This window comes from Chrysemys picta, chromosome 10, assembly GCF_011386835.1.
Source record: "Chrysemys picta bellii isolate R12L10 chromosome 10, ASM1138683v2, whole genome shotgun sequence".
NCBI classification, from domain to species: domain Eukaryota; kingdom Metazoa; phylum Chordata; order Testudines; family Emydidae; genus Chrysemys; species Chrysemys picta.
This window is the reverse complement of record NC_088800.1, coordinates 17,459,146-17,481,343: the sequence shown is the minus strand read 5'-3', so window position 1 is coordinate 17,481,343 and position 22,198 is coordinate 17,459,146. Positions and strand designations below refer to the sequence as shown.

At 44.7% G+C, this 22,198-nt stretch overlaps 1 protein-coding gene across 2 annotated transcripts in view; it reads left to right on the top strand.

The window, feature by feature from the left end:
* Positions 1-22,198, top strand: part of EFL1 (elongation factor like GTPase 1) — a 151,078-nt gene that overhangs the window by 119,914 nt on the left and 8,966 nt on the right. For both annotated transcript variants that reach the window (XM_005307231.5, XM_065559341.1), the window contains exon 19: positions 12,889-13,073. In XM_005307231.5, the coding sequence (XP_005307288.2) occupies positions 12,889-13,073 (185 nt within the window). The remainder of the gene's footprint in view (positions 1-12,888; positions 13,074-22,198) is intronic.

Genomic DNA, 22,198 nt, shown 5'->3' with positions numbered 1-22,198 from the left:
CACCAAGGAGCTGCCAGTCCATTGCAGAAAAGCCCAATGAGGAGCCTTCTGAGCTTTTGGGGCAAGAGTCTAAGGATCAGGAGCAAGCTATCCCACCAGCTCAGGTGATAAATCCCACAACTGACCTGAGCTGGAGGGGGAAGAAACCCTGAACGGATCCAGAGGTTCCTCCCCTCCTGCCCCCACCCCTGATACCAACGTGGATTCCAACCTCTTTGCGGAAAGAATCAGAACTCCTACACAGCTGTCCTTCCTCCCACTGCGAAGCAGGGGATTCTCATGATAATCAAGAGTAAGCCCTGAAAACTCGAGGTCTCAAAAAGGCAAAAGCAAATTTGTCCTTCCCAAGGCAGCGATTAATATTGTTAATGAAGAGGTTGGATGAAAATTAGGGGTTAAAACCCTTCTCCTTTGCCTACTCCCTGGGGGAGTGTTTGGAATTTCTCCTACAAGTTCTCTCTTCTGTATCATGCTCACTGTCTCTCCCCCACCTTGCAGCATGCCTGTGTAGCCCTGCATCAGGCTGCAGCCTACTGGAAATTTTGCCTGTCTGGTTTTCAGCCCAAAGGCCCTCACTCTGCCAGGGAAAGGGGCTCAGATTTCAGGCAGAGGCAGAATGGGAATTGTACCTTATCAGCCATAAACCCTTGCTCTGGCAGGGAAATGCACTTGAGATGCTGAATGGTGGGAAACGGTCTCTCCTGCATACCACTGCTCCACATGCGGACCCCACATGAAAGCCTTAGGAGCCCTTCAGGCCATTTGTGACCAGAACAGAGGCACATGTGGATTCCAGTCCCCATGAAGATGTGCCTTCATGAGACACAGACAGGTCAATCCCTTCCGACGTTCAAAATGACACTGATTTACTGAGTAAAGCTCCGAGTAGTACTAGGTTGCTCCTATCATACTTATTTGGGTGCTAGATGTCCCTGTGACCCTGAAAGGCTGCCTGCCATAATCCAGAGATGTGTACCAACACCCCTCTTCTGCTGTGTGATCCCGGTGTCATGATGGGTAGTGTACTATCCTCCCACCTGTGAACAGCTGCGGAAAGAAGTACCACACATGCATTCAAAACAAAACAAAACAAAAAACCTTACGTAACTTTTCCAGAACAGGATGGCAGTCAGTGGCTTGCAAGGAACTCATTAATATTAATCAAATATCTTCCCTGTTAAGCCTTATTAGATACATGTTTTCTCATTGATGCCTTGTGAGGGAGTCATAAGATCCAAATGAGGACACCCGATTAAACTAAATGTTAAACTAAACCATTTTATGAAATTTCTTTGTTTTTATATAATTTGGGGAGCCAAATTCTGATACAGCAGTAGCTCCAGTAGTGAAAGACATAGTCACACCTTCAGAAAGGGACTTCCTTCCAAAAGACCCCATAGACCATAAAAGTGATGACACACTGCAAAGCTGTAGTTATTCAGACCAAAGGTTTTTCATACATTTAATAAGGAAAGCCTACTTTGTGGCAAACAAGTGGCTTATCTTCTAGGAGTATGAACTTTGCTTGGAACGAGATGTCTCAAGTTCTGTCTTGGTCAAACCCTTGATGTGATTTGTGACAAGCAGTGGATTCTAACCTGATGGCTATAAGGCAGCCATGTTGCACCCAGGAATAGCTCATCCTAAATGGATATCTTGTGCAAGCAAACTTACAGGGGAGGAACTATTGGAGAAACATTAGAGAGACTAGTAGCTGAGACTACAGAGAGGCCTCTATCCTCGCTGTCAAAGCCACCATAGCAATTCGCTGGTTACTACGGACACCCAGGGCATCCGAGAAGGTTCTCTTCCTCTGGCAGAGGGAAAAATCTAGAGCAGAAGTTTCCAAGGATGCCTAGATAAATTTCCTCCAAACCAAGAAATCCTCAGCACAACACAGACAAAAAGAGCATTTGTGTACAAGACCCCACGATCTACCAGCTGTACCCAGACTATAAAGTGGCTGCTGTAGTCAGAGCAAGGCACTGGCTGTATCTTATGCACCTATATCCAGGCATGGACACTAAGTGAACAGCTGCTGGAAAGGATCCATAGTTACCAGTTCATCAAAATCAAGAAGAGCTTTTGATCCTAATGCAGAGAATTGCTAATCCATAGGTCAGAACAGACATGGCTCTGGGCATAATGATAATAATGGTAAGTATTTGCAAAGATCCAAAACTTCATTGCATCCCTCATTTCCTGAGATGTCATCAGTCCTCAGTTCTCTCCAATGCCTAGGATTGCTGGTGCCATGCATAAGCTTCATCCGCTGCATGGTTTTCTCAAAATGTACCTGCTGAAATGTCTTCTTTGGGCATAGAACTATGCACTTTATGCAGTGCAAAGTTAGGTGTCATTTTCAGATCACATCTGAATGCCCCTTTGTAGGCAGGTAGGTACAAACAACATGCTGAGAACCAGCTCAACTTTCATTCTAGACCTTTGCATACTGTACTCGCTATGGAAGCATTGGAAAAACAAATTTCCAAAATCCCGTAGTACACATCCTGTTGTTTCATTTTTACACCTCTTTGAGTGGTCCATTGAGCCCAGTATCCTGTCTGTGACAGTGATCAGTACCAGATGCATCAGTAGAAGGTGTAAGAAACAATGTGGGTACTCACAGAGGAAACCTCCTCCTACCTCCTGTTGAGGTTGGCTTATGACTGAGGTGTGAGTGTTTATATCTGTTCCGAAACCAGGGAATAACCAGAGGCCAAAGCTTCTTCATGGCAATGGAAATAATGTCTTGGATAGAGAAGAATCTGCTACCTTTCAAGACAGTTCACATAAAGGATACAGGAAAGAGGAAAAGAGAGTTGTAGTCCTCCTCCTAGTCCTCCACTGATCCGGAAGGCACTTGGGACTTGCTAGGTAACCAAGGATCTCACATTGCCCTTGAAGAAAACAGACCTCTTGAAGCAGGAACTCCTTCATTCATACTGGGAACACCTACAGCTAACAGCGTGGGCATCAGAAGAGAACTGTAGTTCGTTATAGATTCTCCATTAGCCTCTCATACAGTTTGGTATCCAGAACTCAACCAGAATATTTTATTCATTGATATGGGCAAATGTATGTTTCTGGTGTGGGGGGAAACAGAAAGTTCTTTGGGGCATAGATGGTTGCCTCTTTCTTTGTGCAGAGTCAAGCACAGTGGGTCCCTGACCTCTGGATGCTGTTGTGATACAGATATTATAATAATCCCAAAGTTCTGTGGTGATCTCAGCTACACTAGCGTTTCTGTAAGCAGTCTGGTTGGATCCTACAGAGAAGCACCTTAAAAACATGGATATCAGCCCTAGCAATATTTTGTAGACAAGTACATTGGATCCTCCTTTTGAGTATCAGCTGCTAAGTTTAATCACAATGACAAATTAGGCAAGCCTGTGGCTGTCCTTTCTAGTCACCATTATCTCCAAAAGGCAAATTTTGCAATTAGCTGCCATAACTATGCAAGAACCATCCTTCGTTAGAGGAAAAGGTTATCCATATAGCTCCAGTAACCTTTCAATTCAAGGTAAGCTCCTCTGCCACAATTCCTGGGGAAAACTTCTCTCGTCACTTTGTTCTGATCCTTGGAAAGTTGTGGCATAAATGGGTGTACCTAGAGCTCTAAAGATATATCTCAAGCATATGGATTACATATGCCAGTTGTACCCTGTTCATCTCATTGTATCCAAACTGCCAATGCCTTAGGGCCTCCAGGTTGCTGCAGGCAAGATGTAAAAATCCTGCAGCAGTTGGTGTGCTGTGCATCTGGAAAACTATTCACAGAAGTCCAGAGAGAGAGTGGGGGGAAAGTGTGAGAGCCTCATCTGAGAAAGATTTGCAAAGTATGTTTCCATTCCTCTGCAGAGGCATCCTTTGGCAGGTGCTACTGGGTTGGTTCTCAAATAACTCCTTAGTTTATAAAGCACTTGCTTTATCTGGGGTGAACTTCCATTCCTGTCTGTTTTTCTACTATAATAATTAAACTCTGCTTATCCTTCCCCTCCTTACTTCTGGGATTCACTGCTCACTACTTCCCATTAGTAATGAATGAGGAGAGATGCAACAGAATGAGAAATGTCTTACCTGATGATTTTCTTTGTTAGCAGCTCCTCTTCAAATTCAATGACCAGAATATAAATTGAATTTTTAATCGAAAGGGAGAGGTTAATTTAATATGTTATCTCAAGTTGTCTCAATGCTAATTGGCTGCTGAAGTGTTTCTACAGCTGTGGAAAAACTCTTCTGGTGGCCTGAGCTGAAGGGCAGAGCTTAGTCTCGGAACCTCCAGCAACAACATTGGACCACTTCTGAATTCCACAGGTGGGTGAAGGGGGCATTAGCCCATTAGTAATGAATAGCAAGAAAATGATCAGGTAAGAAATTTATCATTTAGGCTGTTGATCTTTCTTTCTTTCTTTTTTTTTTTCCTTTTTCCTCTGGCAAGTTTCTGTCTTGGATTTTGCTGACATGAGTGAAATTTTGATGAAATGCCTTTTACCATAGCACTGTTCTACTGATAACATAAACATTGATTCTTCTTCGAGTGCTTGCTCATATCGATTCCAATCAGGTGTGCGCGTGCCGCGTGCACGATTGTCGGAGAATTTTCTACCCTAGCAACACCCGGCGGGTCGGCTGTGGAGCCCCCTAGAGTGGCGCCTTCATGGCGCTGGATATATACCCCAGCCGACCCGGCGCCCCCTCAGTTCCTTCTTACCGCCCCTGACGGTCGTTGGAACTGTGGAGCGCGGCATAGCTGTTCTCCACTCTCCCTAGCTTATTCCGTTTTTGTAGATAGTTGTAGTTGTAGTTGTTATATAGTTTTAGATAGTTGTTCAGTTTACTCTTTAATAGTTGTAGATAGTTAAAGGGGATTAAGGGGGTTGTTCTTCCCCCTTTTTCCCCCGGCGCATAGCCGGGCTCATGCCCAAGGCTCCCGGCTTTAAGCAGTGCGCGTCCTGCGCTAAGCTTATGCCCACAAGTGATCCGCACGACTCGTGTCTGAAGTGCCTGGGAGAGTCCCATCAAACAGATAAGTGTAAGATCTGTAAGGCCTTCAGACCGAGAACCAAAAAGGAGCGGGACTTTCGGCTTCGGCAACTCCTCATGGAGGCGGCACTTAGCCCGGACACTCCATCGGCGCGTCAAGCCCCAGCGCCAAGCGCCTCGGTGCACAGTGCCCCTGCGGCACCGACTGCCCCTGCACCGCGGGTGGAGTCGGACAAGCCTCCGCGGCACCGGACCCCTTCGGCACCGCACCCGCCGCAAGTGCCTCGGCACCGATCGTTATCCCCGGGACATAAGAAATCCCGTAAGGCGCAGCAGACTGCCGTCCTGAGTAGAGCCGCGTCCACCGGTGGAGCACCAAAAGCAGGTGCCTCCGGCACCGTCGACTCCGGCTCCACCGCGGTCAGTGATAGAGCCGTGTCTCCCGTCGACCCCAGAGACCTTCGCGACGGCGAGAGACTTGATTGCTCTCACGGAGCCGGCACCGCCCCAACCACCGGCACCGTTGGCTCCTCGTCCGGTGCAATCCAGGGGAAAACCTGCCATGATGCGCCCACCGTCTCAAGGACTGGAACCACGGCACCGATCCAGGTCACGAAGCAGGTCCCGACGCCGCTCGCAGTCCCGGCGCCGACTATCACCTCGGCACCGGTCGTACTCGCGGCTAAGATCATCGTCGCGGCACCGTTCTACGTCCTGGCACCATTATGATCGTCGGTACCGTTCGAACTCGAGACGTAGTTCCCGGCACCGATACGAGCGACGCTCGACGTCAAGGGGCCGCTCCCGGCACCGGGCCTACTCGAGGTCGCCTTCCAGGTCCAGGTCGGACTCTCGGCACCATCGCGGTCATCGGCACCGATCCCGATCTCGGCACCGCTCACCGGCACCGCATAGGGACCGATCATCTCCAGACCGGCACCGAACGGCACCGTATCTTCCGGAGCTCATCTCGGCGCGGTCGGCACCGCCATGGCCATCGAGATCAGTGTCCCGTTCCTCCGATGGGGCATCGAGATCGGCATACCCCCCTCAGGGGCAGGCCGCTGAGCCGGACATGGGCCACTGGCAGGAGGTAGCGGAGGATCCCGCTCCGGGACCTTCACACTGGTCATTCTGGACCCCGTGGGCGTACCACCAAGCACAAGGGGCTCCACCACCATCAGCCTCTCGCTCGGTGCACTCTGAGCGAAGGGCCCCAGAGTCCACCATCTCTCGCCCTCCTCCAGGGGGCATGGAGGCTTCCGTGCCCGCACCACCTGACGTCCTGGACCCAGGGGCAGGTGATGCTCCGCTCCAGGGCTCATTGGACCATGACCCGCCCTTAGATCCCTTGCCACCTGAGGCATCTTCCTCATCTTCCCCAGATGAGGCGGTGGCGGGCACAACGAGCTCAGGTCCACCCCCGATAGATCTCCGGGCACACCAGGACCTATTACGTAGGGTGGCACGTAATATGGACCTACAGGCAGAGGAGATAGTGGACGTGCAGGACCCCATTGTGAACATCCTCTCGGCGGATGCCCCATCCAGAGTAGCGTTGCCCCTGATCCGTACGATTCAGGCTAACGCCACTACGATATGGCAAACTCCTGCCTCTATTCCACCCACAGCCAGAGGGGTGGAAAGAAAGTACTTTGTCCCCTCAAAGGACTATGAGTACTTGTACACTCATCCCCAGCCGTGTTCACTGGTGGTGTCATCGGTGAATGCAAGGGAGCGCCACGGTCAGCAGGCCGCAGCGCCCAAATCGAAGGACGCTAAGCGCTTCGATTTGTTTGGGCGTAAGGTTTATTCAGCCGGGTGGCTACAGCTTAGAGCGGCTAATCAGCAGGCGCTCCTGAGCCGCTATAACTTTAATTCCTGGAACTCTATGGGGAAGTTCAAGGAATTGGTTCCCCAAGACTCCAGGGAAGAGTTTGGGGCCTTGGTGGAGGAGGGTAAGAAGGTGGCACGGACCTCCTTACAGGCCTCCTTGGACATAGCAGACTCGGCTGCGAGAACCCTGGCTTCAGGTATCGCCGTGCGGAGAATCTCCTGGCTCCAGGTCTCGGGCTTGCCTCTGGAACTGCAGCAAACTCTGCAGGATTTACCCTTTGAGGGACACGGATTGTTCTCGGACAAGACGGACTCTCGTCTGCAGAGCCTCAAGGACTCGAGAACAATCATGCGCTCCCTAGGGATGCATGTTCCGGGACCCCAGCGCAGGCCATTTCGACCTCAGCCTCAGCGGTTCTACCCCCGCCCCACCTCGTCCGAGACAGGACTCTGCCAGAAGGCGGGGGCGAGGTGGTAGGAGGAGATTGACCGGCCCTCAACCCGGTCAGAACCAGGGGCCACCTCGGCCACCTTCAGGCCCTAGGCAGAACTTTTGAAGGTGTGGTCGAGGACGGCGCCCCAGTCATCTCCCAGGATCCAGCCCCCTCCTTTCGGGATCGCCTCTCCCATTTCCACCGTGCTTGGTCCCTTATAACCTCGGACCGTTGGGTCCTTCGCACGGTGGAGAGGGGATACGCTCTCCAGTTTTCTTCTCCCACCCCCCCTCCCCGTCCCTCTTCAGGGACCCTTCTCGCGAGCAACTCCTTATACAGGAGGTTTCTACGCTCCTATCTTTGGGGGCCATAGAGGAGGTTCCATTAGAATTAAGGGGCAGGGGATTTTATTCCCGTTACTTCCTGATTCCCAAGTCCAAAGGGGGTCTGCGACCCATCTTAGACTTACGCGGACTCAACAAATTCGTAGTAAAGTTGAAGTTCCGCATGGTCTCATTGGGGACCATTATCCCTTCCCTGGATCCTGGAGACTGGTTCGCCGCCCTCGACATGAAGGACGCATACTTCCATATAGCAATCTACCCTCCTCACAGGCGCTTCCTGCGATTTGTGGTAAACAAGGTGCATTACCAATTTGCAGTCCTTCCCTTCGGCCTATCCTCGGCCCCAAGAGTGTTCACAAAATGTATGGCCGTCGTGGCGGCATACCTTCGTCGGCAAGGGGTACAGGTGTTCCCGTATTTAGACGACTGGCTGGTACGCGGTCGCACCAGAGAGCAAGTTCGAGCTCACGTACACATAATAGTTCACACATTTCACGCATTGGGCATTCTACTCAACAAAGAGAAATCCACGCTAGAGCCTACCCAGAGGATAGAATTTATTGGGGCAGTCCTAGACTCCGGACGTGCACAAGCTATTCTACCAGACAATCGTTTTCATACCATCACAAGCCTCATTCGAGGACTAAGGGCCTTCCCAATTACCACGGTGAGGTCGTGCCTCACCCTGCTGGGTCACATGGCTTCTTGCACGTACGTAACCAGGCATGCCAGACTTCGGCTTCGCCCACTCCAGACCTGGGTGTCATCGGTATACCGCCCATATCGGGACAGCCTGAACATGGTGATCACGGTTCCGAACTCGGTCTTGACCTCCCTCACCTGGTGGCTAGATCACAGTGTGGTTTGCGAGGGGATGCCGTTTCACGCCCCACAACCCTCTCTGCACCTGGTCACAGACGCTTCATCTCTGGGTTGGGGTGCCCATCTCAACGAACACCATACCCAGGGCCTGTGGACTGCACCCCAGCTAGCCCTGCACATCAGTGTTCGGGAACTGATGGCGGTGCGCCTGGCGTGCCAGGCATTTCTCAATCTCCTATGTGGCCGCTGTGTGTTAGTTCTCATCGACAACACCACGGCCATGTTTTACATCAACAAGCAAGGAGGAGCACGTTCGTCGATTCTATGCCAAGAGGCCATTCGCCTGTGGGACTTCTGCATCGCCCACTCAATCCATCTCACGGCATCGTTCCTCCCTGGAGTCCAGAACACTTTAGCGGACCGACTCAGCAGGTCCTTTCAGACGCACGAGTGGTCTATTCGTCCGGACATCATCTATTCCGTTTTCCAGAGGTGGGGATTTCCCCAGGTAGACCTGTTTGCATCTCGAGCCAACAGGAAGTGCCACGCGTTCTGCTCCCTACAAGGGCGAGCTCCGGGCTCTCTATCGGACGCGTTTCTCCTTCCTTGGAAAGACCACCTGTTTTACGCCTTCCCTCCATTTCCACTGGTCCACAAGGTGCTGCTCAAACTACGCAGAGCCCAGGCTCGAGTAATTCTAGTCGCTCCAGCGTGGCCGAGGCAACACTGGTACACCACGCTGTTGGAGCTCTCGGTTCAGTCACCGATCCCGCTTCCGTTGTGTCCAGATCTCATCTCTCAGGACCACGGCCGACTACGTCATCCCGACCTACAATCACTCCACCTCACGGCGTGGTTGCTCCATGGTTCACCCAGGCAGAGCGGCAATGCTCGCACTCTGTCCAACAGATTCTGCTGAGCAGTAGGAAGCCTTCAACACGGACCACGTACTTGGCCAAGTGGAAGCGGTTCTCCTGTTGGTGCGAACAAGGAGCCGTGTTCCCGTTACAGGCACCTATTCCTCTCATATTGGAATATCTCCTCTCCCTAAAACAGCAGGGTTTGGCGATATCTTCAATTAGGGTTCACCTGGCTGCTATATCGGCCTTTCACCAAGGGGAACTCGCGTCCTCGGTATTCTCTAACCCGATGGTCGTTAGATTCCTCAAGGGCTTAGACCGGATGTACCCACAACAACGTCAGCCCGTTCCGACGTGGGATCTCAACTTGGTTCTCTCCAAGCTCACAGGGCCTCCATTCGAGCCACTGGCCACCTGTTCACTTCTGTACCTATCCTGGAAGACAGCCTTCCTCGTAGCCATCACCTCAGCAAGGCACGTTTCTGAACTTAGGGCGCTTACATCCGAGCCCCCTTACACGGTTTTCCATAAGGATAAAGTGCAGCTTCGTCCACATCCTGCCTTTCTTCCTAAGGTGGTCTCTCCGTTTCACATGAATCAGGATATATTTCTCCCAGTCTTCCATCCTAAACCACATGCTACTCGCCATGACCAGCGTTTGCATTCTTTGGACGTACGCAGGGCCTGGCTTTCTATATTGACCGCACAAGGCACTTTAGAAGGACAACGCAACTCTTCGTTGCAGTGGCCGACCGAATGAAAGGCTTACCGGTCTCCTCACAACGCCTGTCCTCCTGGATCACGTCTTGCATCCGGACTTGCTATGACCTGGCCGGTGTCTCAACACCGCACCTCACCGCTCACTCAACGAGGGCCCAAGCTTCCTCGACTGCCTTCCTGGCTCAAGTTCCGATTCAGGACATTTGTAGAGCTGCAGTTTGGTCATCAGTCCACACATTTGCAGCTCACTACGCACTGGTACAGCAGTCCAGGGACGATGCTGCATTCGGATCAGCGGTTTTGCACACAGCAATGTCTCACTCCGACCCCTCCACCTAGGTAAGGCTTGGGAGTCACCTGATTGGAATCGATATGAGCAAGCACTCGAAGAAGAAAAGACGGTTACTCACCGTTGTAACTGTTGTTCTTCGAGATGTGTTGCTCATATCCATTCCAAAACCCGCCCCCCTTCCTCACTGTCGGAGTAGCCGGCAAGAAGGAACTGAGGGGGCGCCGGGTCGGCTGGGGTATATATCCAGCGCCATGAAGGCGCCACTCTAGGGGGCTCCACAGCCGACCCGCCGGGTGTTGCTAGGGTAGAAAATTCTCCGACGATCGTGCACGCGGCGCGCGCACACCTGATTGCAATGGATATGAGCAACACATCTCGAAGAACAACAGTTACAACGGTGAGTAACCGTCTTTACTGTTCTTTACAGCTCTAGCTCGTATATAGCTATAGCTATATAGGATGCGATTCTGTTCACTTCATAGAGCTTGAGTAGTCAGTTTCTTGTTAATTTCATATTTACTTTCGTTTGCATCTATTTATTTTTAAAGAGTTGAACTTCATTAAGAGCAGATGCATACGTAAATTACATCTTATTCAGGCTTTTTGGTATATTGCAGCATCAAAATATTGCTCTACTTTTGAGGTACTGTCATAACTTCAGAATAAATTTCCTTTTCAGGTATTTAGAGATGAAAAAAGGTGCTTCCAGCATACATACAAGCACATGCGCATACACAACCAGTCAAAAAGATAATTTGGTACGGGTTAGAAACCCACTTGCAGTTGGGCCTGGAGCTATGATCAGACCCTCTGTGGCCAGTATTTAACCTATTAGATAAAACAATGTACTAGTCTAGCCTATCCTCAGCACCTCTTCCAGTGATTCAGATTCCCACTCCTCCCCTCAAGGACTAGGCTCTGCAGCATTCAGAGCATTTACACACAAACCCCTGTGGCTTCTAAGATCCTGACTCCCACACCCACTCCAGTTCTCCACTCCAGTGTAGTCCGAAAGGGGGTGGAGAGTGGGTGGATTTCAGGATTTATCCCAAAGAACAGTTATACTTTGTAGACTCAGATCCTCATATAACTTTTCTCTGGTAGCAATGACTGAAGCAACAATCCAAACTACTTGGATGAAATACATATAATTGAAAAACCTTTATTGAGATGAAAAAAAAATCTCTACTACCTTGTATGTTTTGGGGAAACAGACTTCAATAACACTTAGCCCAGAATAGCTCAACATGTGTCTCTCCAGTAGGTTTGACAGATTCTTTGTAATAAATGGTGCTGATAATAGGTGGTGTATCTGTATGCAAGGTTTCAGCTCTGCTATTAAACATAAGGAATACAATGAATATTTTAAAATATAATCTTAATATCCTGTAATGTAGTTTGGAAGTTATTTGCCTTAACAATTTTAATAAATTCTGTATATTACCATGAATATTTCCAGTGACCTTGATAATGCTCTTGTGCAATGTATGTCTAAGCTTGTGTTTTAAAGTAATGTACATTTGTACAATAAATCAGCAGTTGGAAGCTGTATAAAAATATAACCTTTTGGTGTTTCAGAATTCCCTACATGCTCTCAGGGATTCCTTAGGCTTGCAGTTGTTTAGCTTATATCAACAAATCTCATACATGCACGCCACATCCAGTACATTTGTCTTGAAGATGCTCTGACTTTTGTGTCTGATTTCACAGTTTAGAACCTAAAACACTTTTTTCAAATTTCGTAAGTAACAAGAAGACAAGGTACACAGTAAAGGTGAAATTCACCCACATGCAGAGGACCACATGAGGGGTGGGTTAGGAGGGGGTGTGTCCTGGCAAGAGCAGAAAATGTCATTGGAGGTGATAGGCAAGAGCTGTTGGATCCACACTTATTTGAATCTACCGGCCTGCAGTGAGGCTGCAAAGATGCAGTAGCTATTGTTCTCATTCGTTATGGCCTATCTGTGGATTAGATTCCCTCACCTCACATCCTCTGCAAAGTTCCCCACAGAAAGCCCAACTCACTGGCCTTAAAGGATTTAATTTCACTTGATAATAATTACTCTTTACATTTATATCTCTATGTGTGTGGAATGTTTATAGTGTGTGAGAATAGGTAATAAGTAGTGGGGAGTGACAGATAATAACTTTCAAATATCAAAGCCAAGTTGACCGACAATGGGGATATTTACAAATAAAATATGTCTAACAGCACACTCCCACATTCTTTTCAGATAATACAATTTAAAATATTCAAGCTTAATGGATATTTATACAAATGTTTTCTTTGCTGCAGTATGCCTTTGAGAAATATACATCATATTGTCATAAAATGTACATAGTGTAACAACCACACAGTAGTAGTGATTTATTAAACATGGATATACTGTGGATTTGCATGTTTTAGTAACTGACAAATGTATGCCTTGTATGATTTTAATTAGTCCACCCACAATCTTACAGGAAAGATACTGAGTCATAGAAAGTATACCCTATATTTAATACTTAGCTTTCCTAAATAAATAATTATGTATTTGCCTTGAAGCAAAGACAGTGAAAGGCTCAACAAACTAATAAGACTTATGCCTTTGCAGGTCGTGTATACGCTGTCTTGTCCAAACGAGAAGGCCGAGTGTTACAAGAGGAGATGAAAGAGGGGACTGACATGTTTATTATTAAGGCAGTGCTGCCAGTAGCAGAAAGCTTTGGGTTTGCTGATGAAATCAGGAAGAGAACAAGTGGCCTGGCCAGTCCGCAGCTGGTGTTCAGCCACTGGGAGGTAAAAGATCTATTCATTCCATCTGTTTTGGTGATCTATTTCCTGTAGATGTGGCAAGAAAAAAAATAAGGGGGAAAAGGTTACATTTTGGTCAAGACATGCATTTGATTCATTCTTTTCAAAATCAAGGTGAAAAAGTACCTTTTTATGCTCTTCAGAAATAAATATTTCTATCCTGTCTGGATAGTTTTCGATTGTTCTGAAAAGTAAAAGAAGTGTTTTGATAACAAAATAACTTTCACAAAATATTTTCTCTGGAGTTGATATGCTGCTGTTTTCATGTGGGTTATATGGTAACTTGCTTCAAGTAAATGTTACCATTAAGACAAAAATGTGGCAATAAATATAATTCCTGTCATATGAGAAGTAATCTTTTATTGGTCAGAAAAATATTCTGTTGTTGATCAGCAAATTTTTCTAGACAATACTACTGTTTCAGTAGTTATAAGGCACTAATCAACATATATTTAGGTACTAGAAAGCAGAAGAAATAGGTTTGGATAATTCCAAGCCAGGATTGGCGGTGGATGTTTTCAAGACCCTTTCCTTTGGAAAGGAAATGGTATCTGTCTTTGGCACTTCAAAAAGAAATGGGGAGATGAAAGTGATGCCTCTACATAGGGACAGATGTCGGTGGGGAAACCTCTAAGAAATGAAATCAGTTCAGAGACATGCCACTCTGTTCCCATCATAGGGATAGTTGATCTTGAAGTACAGAAGGCAGGGCAAGCTTTCAGTTTCAGTTCTTTGTTCAAGAGGAACAAAAGTGAATAGTAAAAAGGCTCAACAGACCCGTTAAAGGAGCTAAAAACAGGTTCATGAGTAACAACAGTCAGTAGGTCTGCACTATCCATTTCAACTGTATATTTTAAAATAATGCTTAGCTGCAGTTTAACTTTTTTGGTCACTTTTTAAAATCTGTTTTCAAAGTGAGAAATCAGACATTGAAAAATCAATTAAAAATCAAATGTGTATTATCTTTCTCGTCTATTGAGTTGCTATGTTGTGATAAATCAATTCTCCCCAGTGCGTCTGAGATCTGTTTCTTACAGTGATAGTATAGAACAGAGGTTGCTAACTGTGGTCTGTAGAGCACTCTTTGTCAATGAAATGCTTGCTGGTGATCCACAGAGAAATGCCTGGTCACATGATGCTGGCTCCTCTTCCTTATTTCCAGCTCCTAAATTGCACTAAAAGAGCACTAAAAATACATTCTTAATATTATTTCTATGTGAACTATTGCTGTAGTCACAACAGGAATATTATGTGATCATTAATGGTGGAAAGGAAGAAGAGTCTATGCAGTCACAACGGAGAGATCCACACTGTGAAAGTGTGTGGGAACACCCGATGTAGTACACTTAGGAAACTACTTTTTGTTCTTTCTCAGTGGTGGTACCATACACCAGTATTACAGAATGTGGTGTGCCAAGTGCTTAACCTTCTCAGGCAGTAATACTACTGTAGCTTGCTCATCTTCTTCCAGCATTATGTAATTTTAGCTCAGTATACATACAGGTCATGCAATGAACTGTAGAGAGGAAGAAGGGGAAAAGACCGAGAACTCAGGCTTCACAGAAGGGCAAAGAAGGGGAGAGGAGATTTGGGGAAACAATGGGGTAGAAAGAAAACAAAGTTTAAAAAAATGAGGAGCAAAACCTCGAAAGTACTCAGAAAGGAAAGAGACCTTAAAAAACAGACCAGAAAGAAAGGAGAGAAAATGGACCGAAAATAGGTGAGATTCAGTGACAGCTTTAGGAATATTGGGGAGGAGGGGTGTTTACATTCAAATTCATTACAAATGAGATGCTCCAAACCAAAAAAAGGGGTAGGAACCACTGTGTTAAGTATCAGAGGGGTAGCCGTGTTAGTCTGAATCTGTAAAAAGCAACAGAGGGTCCTGTGGCACCTTTAAGACTAACAAAAGTATTGGGAGCATAAGCTTTCGTGGGTAAGAACGTGAGGTTCTTACCCTCTGTTGCTTTTTACTGTGTTAAGTGTTTCTACGGCTTTGGGAGTACTCATCTGGAGAGCAACTAATGAGGGGTGGCTTATCTCCAGAGCACCTTTGTAACAAATCTAAAGTGCCTCCAGTATCAGTGCCCAGCAGGTAAATCAATCAGGGGGGTGTTAATTCCAGATAGGAAGTTACCAGATAATGAATTTTCCTTGTGAGTTTCTTTAGGATTCACAACTACTATGCTCCCACTAAATGAACCCATATGTATGTAAACACCCAGATTTTCTCAGGAGGATGGAAAGAATATGTTCATGTGTAGTACTATATCACAGTTTCTGCAACTGAGCCATAGTTTCAGTAACTGCTTGAGCAAATTTCCAGTTCCAAAAATGTAATTGCTACTGTTACGGAAACGTGGGCAAATTTGTTTTTGACAACTACTCTCTAGCATCATAGGTGCCCTTTGTACAATCTGTCTGTTTGTCATGGAATTTTCTAGATTTGAGTGAAATGATATCCTAATTCATTTGTCAAGGCAGAAGAAATATGTGACTAGAGCTGGGCGAATAACTGATTTTTTAAATTAACTGGCAGTTCTGTAAAATTGGGAGGGAAAAATTGGTTCACATTGAACCAAATCTGAAAATGCCAACATTTTCCAGCAAATATAAAAAGTCCCATTTGGGTCAAATGAAATGTAATTCAACACAAAACATTTTCTTTCTGGGCATTTTTAAAGGGCTAAATTCACAAAACAACCAGAAGGGCAGCATAGTGGGGAACGTCATCCCCACTTGTAACTCTTAGCCCAGTGGTTAGTGCACTCACTCAGGCTGTGGGAGATGCAGGCTGAAGACTCTGCTCTGCCAGATGTACAGTAGGGATATGAACTTGGTCTCCTTCCTCCCAAGAAATCTCCCTAACTAACTACTGGGGCATGGGGTATTCTGGGGCATACTCTCCTGTTGAAGCCAATTTACACATTCCAAATTGGGTAATGATTAGCTATTATTTTACTGTTTTAATTAGTTAAAGGTAAAAGAAACATATTTCAAAAGTAAATGTGACTTTGTCCAAATTCTTTAGAGTAGTGTTAGATAAATATTAGAATAATCTCCACAATTTACTGTAAATTTCTAGGAAAAGTTGGAGAAAAGAAGGTTCGGTGTGGTAGATGGTGGATTATTCTTCATCTGAAGACTTTAAATCAAGACTATATCTTTTACAAATTTATAACGCAAACAGAAATTATGGGCTTGATGTGGAAATTATTGGGTGAGGTTCTTTGGTCTGTGGTATACAGGTGGTCAGACAAGGGGAGACATAACAGTTCTTTTGGCCTTAAAATCTATTAATCTGTAATCAGACTGAGCTTCAAATGAATCATCATCTTCATGGTAGTCCTGACACTTAAGTAATTCTTAGAAGTCATCTGGAACCTTTCAAACCTGTCTCCACATAGTAGGCCTATTAAATGGTGGCTATTTAATTAGCCAGAACAGTTGTGGGGTTTTTAAATAAATAAAAACGACAAGAGGATGCCTTGAGCCAATTTTGTGATATTAGTGTTTTAGGTCATTAAAGTGTGGCTGTAATGTTCTTTTCCTTCCACTCACACTTGTTAAATATTTGGAAAAAAATTATAATACACATTTTCTAACTTCTTCAACAAATAAGTCAGAGCTACTACAGACAAGTCTCCTTCACTAAACAACCTTGATTCATTCCCAAAGCAAATCCATCCTGTGCACTGAAAAAGGAAGGGTCCTGTAGAAAAATTAGTATGTGGTCATATAATAGAAGACTATCACACTGCTTACACACAAGGAGCCTGAACTAGGGTTGCCTGGGCAACATTTATTTTGGCATTCCTGTCTTTCGAGCACTTGACTTTGCAACCTCAGTGTTCTTTTAATGCAGTTTTTGTGAGTGTAAAATATAAATTGATAGATAAATATTTCACTCTGTGTAATTAAGATTGAAAAATATTACTCTTCACCATCCTCTAAAAAGCTGTGTTTTTGCAAAAGCTGTGTGATGAGTTCCTCCGGAGAAACTTCCATCTTTATATAGAGGCTTCTACTTTCACACTTGCTACATAAGCCCCCTGTACTGCAAAGGGCGGCACTAAGGGTCCACCTTCACAGATCCATTTGTGGGACTGGAGCTAGGGTAACCATAGGTCCTGACTTTATAGGGAAAGTCCTGGTATTCGGGCTTTATCTTATATAGGTGCCTATTATCCCCACCGTCCTGTCCCAATTTTTCACAGTTGCTATCTGGTCACACTAAGAGGAGCTGAAGAACTTTGATTAGGGAAATTTTCTGAAGTCTTGAAATGTCGTATGTCTCCAAAGAGAATTTTAATGTTTGCATAAGACGATAGATAATTTTAATATTCAAAACAGAGAAAGAACAAAGCAGTGAATTTTCTGTCTCTAAAGACAAGTCATATTAAGGAATACCAAATTCAGTTTTTTTCCCCCACACACTAAAACGTCTTTAAAAAATAATGTAATGTGAGTCTGCCTAGGCAAGTTAGTAAATTTCATTTTTTTTTGTTAACTTTTTTAAATCTCTGATGCACCTGGTCGGTTTGTAGTTCACAACTTACAAATGCAAGTACACCTCTACCCCGATATAACGTGACCCGATATAACACAAATTCGGATATAACGCAGTAAAGCAGTGCTCCAGGTGGGCGGGGCTGTGCACTCCGGTGGATCAAAGCAAGTTCGATATAACGCGGTTTCACCAATAACGTGGTAAGATTTTTTTTTTGGCTCTTGAGGACAGCGTTGTATCGAGGTAGAGGTGTATGTGCGCCTGGCATTATGGCACTTACAAACAAAGGTTCTCAATTCCACTTTTGGATACAAGTAACATAAACCCCATACAAATGCATACTTGGTCATATGCTTTATTTTGCACACACAAGGGATCTCGTTGATTTCATGGCGACTACTCCTACGTCAAAGTGCAGGATCAGGGTCTAACACTTCATGAAAAGACTGTAATGTTATGAGTAACACTGAGCTGAGAAACTGGGCTGTTCTTAATTCAGTACTATAAACACAAGCAACTGTATGCCCTAGTTCAGTTACTGCAGTGGTAGGGCAATTCCATAACTGAAGAACACATTTTAAAATTTAAATATCTTGCCAAGCTGGCTTTGAAACATATACTGGTGAACTGCCAAACAATCTAATCATTTTCAGACAGCTATGTAACCTGCCAAGGTTTTATGCTATCATTTTTTCCTAAAAATTGTGGAATAAGTGAAGTCAAAGGAGTAGAAAAATAAAATTTGCCACTGTTGCTACCACCAAAGGATTGCACTAGTGATAACTATGGTGGGAAATCCTATAGAAAAAATCCTTGTGTTGACATAAGTTTTGAGGCAGAAAGGTGCTACACAAATGTAAATCATTATTCTTAGTCATTGTTTTCATTAAACAAACTGATTTGTGACTTTTAGCTACAAATCCCATTGGCTGCTAGCTCCTGTTTTAGGTTTTTAACCACCTTTTCAGAGCATTGAGTGATCAGTTACCTCGAGTGTTGGTCTGATAACCATAAGGTGCTGCATGGTCTATGCAGATATTAACCCTGGTTGACCCCCAGGAAAATTTTAGAAATTGAAAAACTATCTATCACTCCCCTGTGAGGATGTTAAGAGCTACAGCGTACTCCAAAGTGTCACTTTTGCTCTTTGGTGTGGGGGAAAAACTGTAGTAAAAATGTAAACTTTTTCCATAACGTATTTGATGGGAGAGTAGGAATGTTTTGAAATCTCCAGCCACTGAAAGAGAATTAAATATCATGGATCAAAATACTTCTTTGGTCTGTAAAGGCTTTTGGAAGTTGGTTTTAGAATTTAAATAAATGGTCTTTGCTATCCAGTTTCTGACTTCTGTCATTTTTTTCAATTGTATTCTACCAAACCTGTGTAATTTCCAATTGAGCTTTTGAGGGAAAATAGTTTTAAGTAGTAGAAAGCAGAAATAAAATTACATACTTTTCCCAGATTAGTCATTGAAGTCAGCAATCTATTTTTACAGTTTCTTTCTTCAGATACCTGTATGAAATTATATGTAATAGATTTCAAAAGAAAATGTACTGTTTATAATTCTTTGGTTCATAACTTGTTATAGTTGTATGTTAACCCATTCCATATCTGCAGCAATACAAAGTGATATAATTCTTTAACAGAGCAATATTGAACCAGGACCTTTACTTTTTCCAAATAATTGGAACAAATGGGATCACAGTCATTAAAGATCTTGGATTCTGAGGTCTTACACAAAACATCTGGTTGGAGATGAGGATCAGTGGTGAAGAGTGCGAGTCAATATGGAAAAGATCCTCCACATTTGTAGCCAGCAGTGCTTTACTCTTATTTCCTCACTCTGGGCATAGAATAAATTTGGAGAGAAATCACTTATAGGGTATACCAGGGGTCGGCAACCTACGGCACGCGTGCCAAAGGTGGCACACGAGCCGGTTTTTGATGGCACGCGGGGCGGGCTGAGCTGCTCAGCCCACCGCCGCTCTGGGGTTCATGCTGCTGGCCCCTTGCCAGCCTGGGTCCCGCTGCCGGTCCCACTTAGCACCCGCTGCTGGCCTGGGTGAAGGAACCCCAGGTTGGCAGCGGGCTGAGACCCCAGCTGGCAGAGCTGGCAGCCGGAACCCCAGAGCGGCGGCGGGCTGAGCCGCTCAGTCGCTGCTCTGGGTTTCCAGCTGCTGGCCCCTTGCCAGCCAGGGTCCCTGCCGCAGCCCCACTCACCTTGCTTCTGGTTGGAGTTCCAGCGCAGGCCCCCTGCCAGACAGAGTCCAGGCCTCCGGCCCTGCTAGCCCTACCAGCCGCCAGCTCCACTCACCTCAGCTGCCGATCTGGGGTTCCAGCCGCTGACCTCCTGCCAGCCGGTTAACAACTGATCACTCAGAAGCCTGTGTGCAGCTTAAAGTATCCAAATACGTGCCAGACATTGGAAAACTCAGCAAGGAAAAGCAAGGGCAAGGATCACGCTAAACTGATAAGATCTGCATTTTAATTTAATTTTAAATAAAGCTTCTGAAACATTTTGAAACCTTGTTTACATATAACAGTAGTTTGGTTATATAATATATAGACTTATAGAGAGACCTTCTAAAACACGTTAAAATGTATTACTGGCATGCAAAGCCTTAAATTAGAGTAAATGAAGACACGGCACACCACTTCTGAAAGGTTGCCGACCCCTGGGGTATACCATTTCCTTTTAAAGATGACTCTAATAGTAGTACTTGTGGCACCTTAGAGACTAACAAATTTATTAGAGCATAAGCTTTCGTGGACTACAGCCCACTTCTTCGGATGCATATAGAATGGAACATATATGTTCATTGAAGTGGGCTGTAGTCCACGAAAGCTTATGCTCTAATAAATTTGTTAGTCTCTAAGGTGCCACAAGTACTCCTGTTCTTCTTTTTGCGGATACAGACTAACACGGCTGTTACTCTGAAATCTAATAGTAGTGAAGAGATTTCTGTTTTGTTCTACTTATGTTCCACACTCCTCACCATGGCATTTGATGAATGGCCCTAAAAACAACCATGTATCTAGTTCATATATTAGGGCATGGGACAGTTACTATCTGGCAAGCAGTTACTTTTTTTGGCTGGGAATAAAACTGGGTATCAATTAATGTTACAGTAAAACTTTAACCTTTGGATTTTGTATGACTTGTGTGCTACATTTTTCATCCTTAAAACTGCATTAACACTAGCTTTTTGGTTCAAATATTCCTGTTTGGATTTCCTTCCTTTTGGAAGGTAGAAATAATGAAAAACTGCTAAACTGTAGAGCACCTTTAACTATAAGGGGATCCTTCAAAGCCAAAACAGAAACAGTTTAATGGGCATATACAGAACTGCTGAGGTTAAACATACACAACTTTAAAACTGCTGACCCCAATTTTCTTCAAATGTGGATTCTTCATTTTTGTTTTAGTCTCGATGAGGACTATAAAAGAAGTCAGATTTGAAGTTTTTAATCTCAGCCATTTAAAAAAGATATGCAAGAACGGACACCCCAATCAGAGCATATAGGGAAAGTATTTCCCCTCCACTCACAACTCAAAAATGAAATGGACTTTGCTCAAACTTTCCAGAAATAACTTTGGGCCAGCACAAAGCATGGAAAATAATTTCAAAGGAATTTGCTTGAGGAACCAAAAAAAAGCATGTGTGTATGAGAAAGAGAGTGTCTGTTTGTGAGGATACAAGTTGCAAATTAACTGTATCTGAATAAGATTCGAAGATGGCTTCAGATGGGATAAGGCAGAAGCAATATCTGTCACTGAGACAGTGTAGGGTATGCCCCCATCAGATGCCAGACAGTGACCTTCCAACTCAGGAGACTAAGGAGGGGAGAGCTATCTTTGTTTTTTAAATAGCACCTATCACTATAACATATAAGTGCTGTCTTCTTAATGGACTCAGAAAATGGAGGTGTCTGGTCATTTTTGTCTTGTCTGATTAGCCTGTAAGGCTCAGGGAATGTCTCTTGCCATACATTGCTACAGTGCCCCATACAATGGGGCCTATAGTGCTACTGGAATACACATAAATCACCATCATCGAAACCAGGCTAATATATTTCAAGTATTATTAGAATTGGAATGAATCCTTATTAATATCCAGTGTTAAACACTTTATATACTGTATTTATATATAAGCATGTTATATACCTGTTTGTAGGATTTAAGAAAAAAATCCATGCTCAATAGTACTTAAATAGCAATTAACATTTTTAGGAGTTAATCATTATAGACTGTCTCTCTAGTAAGGAGTTGTGTCTGTGTTAAAGTCACAAAGACATTTTTTCCTTGAATGGTTAACATGTAGATAATTAGATTAAAAGAAAATTAAGCTTGTGTTTCTTTTAGTGTTCAGCTTGCTATAGTAAATGAGTTGTGTGTGCTTTCTTTTGAGGATTCGTTTAGGAAATTTGGTATTTAAGGTTGATTCTGTGTAGTTAAATCTTTCTATGCTTTACAGTTATTTTTTCCTCAAGAATACCCTACAGTATTTGAGTTAATGTGTTCACCTACTAAAAATACATCACCCCCTGGCTGATGTTATTATAAACACCATTTTATTTATACCTTCAATTGGCTTGTAC